The 8,442-nt window shown below is 44.6% G+C and overlaps 1 protein-coding gene across 1 annotated transcript; it reads right to left on the bottom strand.

Annotated features, from left to right (window-relative positions):
• Positions 1–1,239: 1,239 nt before the first annotated feature.
• RpL23 (ribosomal protein L23) lies at positions 1,240–8,361 on the bottom strand. The gene is made up of 5 exons (XM_089549663.1): positions 8,308–8,361; positions 7,890–7,973; positions 7,430–7,558; positions 4,140–4,253; positions 1,240–1,366 (listed from the first exon to the last, which is right to left on the bottom strand). Exons 1-5 carry the CDS (start codon positions 8,318–8,320, stop codon positions 1,284–1,286), a joined length of 423 nt encoding a protein of 140 aa, XP_089405789.1. The 5' UTR covers positions 8,321–8,361; the 3' UTR covers positions 1,240–1,283.
• Positions 8,362–8,442: the final 81 nt, after the last annotated feature.

The following is an 8,442-nucleotide window of genomic DNA, read 5'->3' as shown; positions in this document are numbered from 1 at the left end:
TTGTTTAGGCATACCGTGGACTTGAAGCCATGCATTTTATTATCCTAGGGAGTTTCAATAATTCTGCTCCTTCAATATCACAGCACTTCTTACAGACCGATCCCAGTTTTGCCATCCCACTGCAGAGAATGCCAGAACTAGTACTCCTTAGCGGAAATGAATTAGCAACCAAGAACAGAAATGGACTTCAAACTGTGAACAATCACCAGTAGATTTGCAATCCAAAACTACTATTACTACTTGGTAAATTTTTCGTGTTAGGAAATTGGCAGGCATTGTGCACTTATTTCTTCCGTGTAAATGTGCTTGAACTACTAATGTCCAAACTACGAAGGAACTGAAGAAAAAGATCGCTACCTCCACACTGTTCGCTTTTTACCCACATTCAAGTTTTGTTAGTGCCATTGAAGTTGAGAAATACTAACCTATTAGTAACACTCAGCATTTTGTACAGCTAGACTTAGTTGTGTAGAAGACCAAATTGAAGGCCTAGAGCCTAATAATTTATCCAACTAATTCCTCCCTATTGCTCCTTAAGCAGCTGTCAGAAAAGGAGACATAAGCAACTATTGGGTGCTGGCTGGAAATCGCACATTCACTCCTTTTCTTCACATATTGCTCAGAGCGACTATAAACACTCCGACCAGAAACTGCTGCCAACTCGAAACATGTTGACATCAAACTTCGTATGCATGCAACCCCATGTGGTAATAAGTACACAGCATAAAAATAGTATACTGTCATGAATTCGAGACACTGAGCATTAGATCAATCACTTGACTCATACAGCAATGTTTTTAAACTCAACTAAATGTGTGCCTAGACAAACGTTACAAGACTACTTATAGAACACTATAGTGCAGCTTGTCTTCGCATCTGTCTCAATGTTGCCCCGTGCCTCAATGCATAGCAACAAGTGTACAAGAACTACAGCAGTCACGGCCGCCACATAAACAGCACACAAGCGCAGGAAACTTGGGGGTTTGGTCTTGCACTAATGGGCAATCTATCAACATGCGCATACAGCATTTTAAGGTATGAAAGCAAGCTCGCTGCTTCACTGTGTTCAATAGGTTTGACTACAATGCCTCTTGTAAAAAATTTTTACCTTGAAAACTGAATAGGCAGTACTGACCAGTGACTTATGTTTTGAAATGACACAATAGACAAACCTTCACAGTTTGTATACAAACTGCCAGCACAGTGAATCTGCAAAAAAGACTGAAGACAACAATGCAATTTGTGTGAGGGATTTTTTTTTTATTTTAGCTGACCATCGCATATTAGGCAATGCTGCTGGCATTGGAGGCAATCCTGGGCCACAAGTCTGCACATTCCTTTGCCACTGGTCCAGTAATAGCTGACCCTATGGAGAAAAAAAAAAGAATGAAGTCTTCCTTCCAACACCTATGCTACTAATTCGCCTTGAACACACAAATCTATCAGAAAAATAAAAACATATGGGAAACATAACTACACCTTGCACCTTCAAATGTTTTGCACATGCATTGCTGTTACAAAGCCAATGGCCTGCAAAGAAAGTCATACTACTAAACTGGCCATCTTCCCTATCATTCACAAATCCTACTTATGGAGAGTACTTATATACCCCGAGTTGTCAATCATCTTTTAGTTTATAGTTGGTTGGTTGGTTTATGGGGTTTAACGTCCCAAAGCGACCAAGGCTATGAGAGACGCCGTAGTGGAGGGCTCCGGAAATTTCGACCACCTGGGGTTCTTTAACGTGCACTGACATCGCACAGTACACGGACCTCGAATTTCTCCTCCAAAGAAATTCAGCCGCCGCGGCCGGGATCGAACCCGCGTCTTTCGGGCCAGCAGCCGAGCACCATAGCCACTGAGCCACCGCGGCGGCACTCTTTTAGTTTATAATCAATGACAAGACACTGAAACAAGCGTTCGGCATGGCAGCACACCACTTGTTGGTTTTCTCTGTTGCATTATACAGTTAAAGCTGGGTATAACGAAAATTGAAAAAGTGCGATTTTTCGTTACATGCAGTTTTCACGTGAGGACTTGAAAAGATGATGCATAATGGAAACCAGAATAAGAAATAAGTGTAAATCACCTTGAAATTGCTTACAGTAAACCTCCATTACTCGTAGTCATAAATGTGGAGAAATGTTTCGCGATCACGCTGACAAAAGCGACCGTGGCAGCAGACGCCGCCCCGTGCGCTGCAGCTCGCACGAGTGGTGTGGGGAGAGCAGCGGCAGAGGCAGGGAAGTCGGGGGCACCACGGCCAGGCTAAAGGAGAGCATGCAGTTGCGCCACCGATGCTAGACAGGCCGCAAAGGTACCACCTGCTTCCTCCCGCACGCTGCCACTCTTGGTCTGCTAGGTATACTCTAGGCCGTGTGTCATCGGCATTCACCACTGCTCCTGCCTCTGAACGAGAGCTAATGGCACCGGAATTCGCGCAAGCAACCGAGAGACGGCAATGAGAGCACACTGCTTCGTCCCATGTCTTTTTAGCTATTTCTCATATTGGTCACCCACTGTGACCGTAGATGTTCCTCTCAAGTCAGTTCATATTTTACCATTGTAAACCTTTCACATGGTTCAGCCAAATTTCAGGTAACTCACCACTAGCGCACCAGGTAGCTGGTGTAGAGTTCTTTATATTAAGGTCAACCGCTGCAACACCTTTGTTACAAGCACAGCAGTGAGGGGCGGCGTTGGGGAAATGAGATATTCGGCAAATAAAAAAAATTCACAACATGGAGGATGGTTACACAAAGGTTCACCTGTATTTGCGGTGGTACCAGAAAAGTGGACACTAAATTTAACTCAATTAAAGGGTCCCTGAAAAGGGTGAGGAATGCAAGCGTATTAACGCTTGCATTATGTAGAGCAACAACCACCGAGCGTTCATACCCCAAAAGTGAGCTGATCATTTAAAATATATTTGTAAAAAATTCGCACTTCTACGCCTTGGGGTGACCAGCGGTGCTAGTCTTTCGGCAGAATCCATGAGCAACATGTCATGCAGCGCTCATTACGTCAACAGCGGAGGGCTATCATTGGTTCAACGTGACAACTCTTTCTGATGTCACGCAGCTACCATTGCAATGGCCGGAAGCTCTTAAAATACCTGAACCTTGAAGCACAAGTAAATCATTCACCACCATTTAGACAAAGCAACAAAACTGTCACAAGTCAAGTTGCATGCGCATAAAACAGATTGTATTGGTACCTAGCACTGCCAGGAAGGATCAAAGCAACTAATGCTGTTTAGTGCAAGATGACAACAAATTCAATTAAGCAAACAAGCCACAAGCTAATTTGAAGCCAACCACTGAGATCAATGTACTTCCTATCACCCCTAAGATGGCTAAATTATCAAGGCACCAGTAGCCTCCAGTGTTCTTTGAATTCAACTCTATAAAAAAAAGCTCATCAATTCGACTCCAGCTAATTCAGAAATCTGGACAATTAGAAGGGATTGATGAAAATGTAAAAAATAGTCGTCACGCTGTTCACACCTCAAAAGCAGGTGACGACAGCCCAGACTTCCCCTAAATAAATTTTCTGCGAGGCAAGCGGTTCATGCCAGTTTTCTTGAGGTCCCTCTTCTTGCGGCCCCTTGAAATTCAAATTAATGAGCTTTTCCAGTAGGAATTCTACCTTGGTGACACTAACAGTTAAAACTAAAGCTCATAGTTTCCTGTACAACACACCCAGGTGTTTCTACTTGCACAGTCCACCCTTTCTTTATGCAAGTCAAGCTACAATACAGTAAGGGTTCATTTGTTCCCAGTGCAACACTGTTAATCTTTCGCAACCAGTTTACATGCATGCCACCATTTACATATTCCCTCAAAATGTTTGTGAATTTTTTTGTATGTGCTAGAGCAACGGTACATGTAACTGCAAAAGAAATGAACAGCAGAAAGTGTTATGTCAACGGGCTTGTAAACCCCTCTGTCAGCTGATGCATTCATCTCGACTGCATGCCTTCCTTGAAGTCAACTGCAGTTTATACTTTGCTAGCAGCCGGCACTGGCATGCAGACCTGATCAACTATGATTTATGCCAGCTGTCACTGCTGAAAACACGAAAGGGAGTAATTAGTCTGCACTAAATTTCCAGCGGGATGTTTCATACAGCACACTCACCCTTCATCTCTCCCTTGTTGTTAACAATGACGCCAGCATTGTCTTCAAAGTAGATGAACACACCATCCTTCCTCCGGTATGGCTTCCGTTGCCGAATGACAACAGCTGGCATGACTGAAATGTGAAAAAGGACAACAAGGCAGCAGTGTAAAACAACCGCAGCAGAGCACACTAAACCTTGCACTTTAAAAACCCCAGATGGACTAAATTCAGAGCCCTCCACTACAGCGTCTCTCATAGATTATTTGTCACTTCAAGACCTTAAACACCAAAACTTAACAAACCTTAACGAACTTAGCAAAACTATATGTGAGAGGATTACCAAAATATGGTGGTGGACACCTACATCAATGAGCAGATTAAAAAGGCAACAAGCATGCCTCAAGCAATTTCTACTGAGAGACCAAATGCAGGCACTGAGGTGCAGCAATAATGTATTTTTTTTTTGCTCCATCTGACAACAGGACTGTAAACAAGAGCTACCAACAGTGCACCTCTACGTAAGGTGGGAAAAAAAAATTGCGCCTCTCCCGTAACCGAGAGTAGAGTAAGCATGAAATGTTTACGGGCCTAACACTGGCTCCATTGCTCGGCTTAAGCAGCTGTGACGGTGGCGGCATTGAAATCCAGGACGATGCAGAAGTGTACGCGGACACGACGAGACGCAGGCCTGACAAGAATGTATATGCAGCGCGTTCGAATACTCCGCGAGCGTGTATAATCTGCCTGCCAGAAGGGGAAAGGGCTTGAAGGCCAAGCGGCCGGTCTTTTACGTGCGTGAGTGTGGGACCGCAGTGCCATCCTTGGGGAGGGAGTTTCCGCCGAAAGCCCTTCTCGCCCTCTTTCTCTAAGCGGCCTTCTCTCAAAGCCCCTAACAGATGACGTATGACAACGAAGTGTATTGTGGCATGTATGTGCTTTTTCCACGCGTTATTAGAAATCGGAAATTATAATTCTGTGCATTATCAAATGCACAGCTCGACTGATATCTTGATAAACATTGAGAAGACACTGGCAGCAGTTATTTTTTGTGACTTGTTTGAAGAGCAACCGGCGCTTGTATGACGGTCCCGTAGGAGGGCTTAGAGAGTCTAGTTGAATCTCGTTCCCGTAGGAGGGCTTAGAGAGTCTAGTTGAATCTCGTTAAGTCTCGTACGGTGCCCGGATGTTCTCGTTTCAGAGCCCGGATGAGTGGAATTCAGTGCCCGGATGAGTGAATTTCAGTGACCGGATGAGTGGATTTCAGTGCCCGGATGAGTGGATTTCAGTGCCCGGATGATGGCTCTCGGTCTTGGCGTGACGTCACCACAATGCCGACAACAGGAGCTAAAAGCATTTCATGCTTAAAAAAACTCGAACATTTAAAGTCACAGCACATCACTGCACTGCCTGCAATCAGTTACTGACTTTAGGCAGAGCAATAACATGTCACTATTGGAGTTGGAGTGTTCGCGATGGTTTTTGATGGGCTTTAAGCCATTTGACAACAAACCACAGCCACAGCACTTTTTCTCAAGCCTGATTAACAACTCTGTTTTTATAACTATGCTGTAATTTGGAATTCATTCCGTTATCACTGAAAATGCAGCAGTTGTAATGGTTACAAGCGCAGTGTGCCCACAAGCATGCACCGTCACTGACTGTTTTTTTAAGGTACCACAATTTCTGAAAATGCTTATCTTTTGGTCTTCCCCCGCGGCACTTTCCCCGCAGTACAAGCCTATGGTGGGCCCCTTGCACGTGCAGTGCTCAAATGCTCTACCAGCTGCTGGCATCACTATTCTATTTTTCACCATGTGAGCAGGAATGCACCATGTGTGTAGGAATGTGCTCCCGCCGACGCCTGTTACGTCCACTGTTCTGTTTGTGTGTCCTTTCTCGCTCTACACCCTCGTCCTCTCATTCCTAAAGTTTCTTGGCATCAGAGTGACAATAGGAAGTGTACAAGGTTTGTGCAGAAATCTACTTTCAGCCAAAGCTACATTGCAAGGCCCACTGCTTCCAAGTTCCGACTGAATTCTAACCAAATGGGGTTTTTCAGTGTGCACCAAAATCTCAAGGCACAGGCATTTTTGCATCTACTGCACTGTAAGTGCTTCAGCTGGAACACCCGAAGCCTCATGGTGGGCAGCAAACCACAGAGCCAATGCAGCAGATGGCCAACATGACACGCTGATTCAGCATACTCTGCACATACTAACAAGCATGCATTCTAGAACCCAAGGGCCAATAATAGAAGGCTTGTATGTGGTGTGACCAGTACCACTGTGGCGTACAGAGCGTAGCTTACACAGCAGGCCAAAGCAGGTGGCGATAAGACAATAAGACCTATGGGTGGCCTTTTGCTGTGCTCTACCAATATAATGGTCAATGCAGCTTGAGTGAAAGCCCGCTATTCGAGTCGTTGACATACAACTGAGCATGCTGCTTGAGCACTCGGGACAAATGTGTGGACACTGCACACACGTGTACATGCATGAGGAAGTTTTTCGACACACAGCAGCACCAGCTGCCCTTTCATGTAAAAAAATTTGTGTTCATGAGAAACCCCATGCTTTCCTTTCTTGGCTCGTTAAAGGAACTCAAATCAAAGTTAAGGCAGAGTTCCTGCTTGCAACTGAAAAGACCTGGGCCCTGTGGTGTCCAACCAGCAACTTATACCAGTGCCACATGGACAAACTGAATGTCATAAAGTGCTTACTGCCTGAAGGTTTAATGCCATTCGCAGCCTACTGAGTTCGCCACAACTCATTCGCCCAAGCAATGCATACTGTCATCCCCATTCCACACGCAAGAAAGCAGGCAACTTTAGTTAATAAGAACTTCCTATACAGTTGCAAATGGTTTATTCATAACTTTCGACCATAGGAGGCACCTCTACTGCATTTTCACTGACACTTCTGACATAAACTCAGTGCTTGAGTGCTCACACACAGGTTAATGACAACCTTTCAGACTTGTCAAGCAAGATCAGCGTCGTTTTCCACAAAATATACACTACTTTGAACATTCCCGAGATATAGTGCTCATTATGACTGTTTATTTTCAGGTCAGGTAACATTTTTCACTGCTTTGCAGTCGTTGTTGTGGCTATTGTATAATGAACGTGTAGCACTAACTCCGAAAATAATGGCATTAAAACAATTAAGCATTCACTGCCACTTCTCGTGCGTATGTGGCATGGGCTCTAGCCTGGTGGTTGCCTTCTTCAGATCATTCACAGTGCACAGCAAATAAAAAGAAAGTAATATGACGTAGTTGTGCTTTTTACTTTGGAAGGAAGCACCTACCTTTCTTCCTCAGCTCTGGCTTTCCCTTCTTGACAGTGGCCACGATCATGTCGCCAGCGCCAGCAGCTGGGAGTCTGTTCAGCCGACCCTTGATTCCATTGACGGCTATCACGTAAAGGTTCTTGGCTCCTGCATGGCCAAAAAAATTAGGATATGAATCAACCACGAATTCACAGGTAACGCGCTGTATTCAGTGTAACGGCGCAGTCTCCACGTAGTTAATCTTGAACGACGGACTGATGCTAGTAACGTCCAACTCTCAGCAAGATGAATAACATCACGCGCACAAAAGACGTTGCACATTTTACAAACACACCTGTCACAATCTCCACATATCACGAGGCGTTGCTACACTCGGCCGCAGTTGCAGAGTACGAGTTCAATGGTCTGTTTTTTTTTTAAAGTAACATGGATTACTGTGCATCGTACTCCATCACAGAAATGAGAAATCAACCAGTACCTGTGTTGTCGGCGCAGTTAATGACCGCCCCAACAGGAAGACCGAGCGAAATGCGGAATTTCGCTCCCGCGGCTCCACCACGTCCTGAAAACGATGCGAGACAGCGGAGTTAACACCCTACGATCACCAGTAGTCAGTCCAAAAAATAACTGTCTTACAGCTAGCAGTAAGACAGGATTTTATTAAAGCGAAAATTGCTGTTTCATTCAGATAAAGAAACCGCGCCAGCAGTGCAAAACCGGGCGATTCCACATGAGCGCCGATGAACAATCATATATGAAATTGGTGCTCAGTGCACAAATTAAGCTTGTAAGTGTCATTAAGAAGCACTAATAGATAACCTTGAAAGGTTTAATAACGACTAGTGCTATGAGAGCATCGATTAATTCAGATTATAAATCCCCAAGCATTCACATACCTCGCTTAGACATTTCGGCCTGCTGGAAAAGGCCGCACCGCGCATGCGCAAGTTTACAACAGCCAACTGAAAAGGCGATACAGCAGAGTCAGTTCAAATTGTTAACTTAAAATTTTGTTACATTTCAAATATTAA

This window comes from Amblyomma mixtum, chromosome 6, assembly GCF_055824585.1.
Source record: "Amblyomma mixtum isolate Tamu chromosome 6, ASM5582458v1, whole genome shotgun sequence".
NCBI lineage: Eukaryota > Metazoa > Arthropoda > Arachnida > Ixodida > Ixodidae > Amblyomma > Amblyomma mixtum.
Note: the sequence above shows the minus strand (reverse complement) of the source record. Positions and strands in the feature narration are given on the sequence as shown.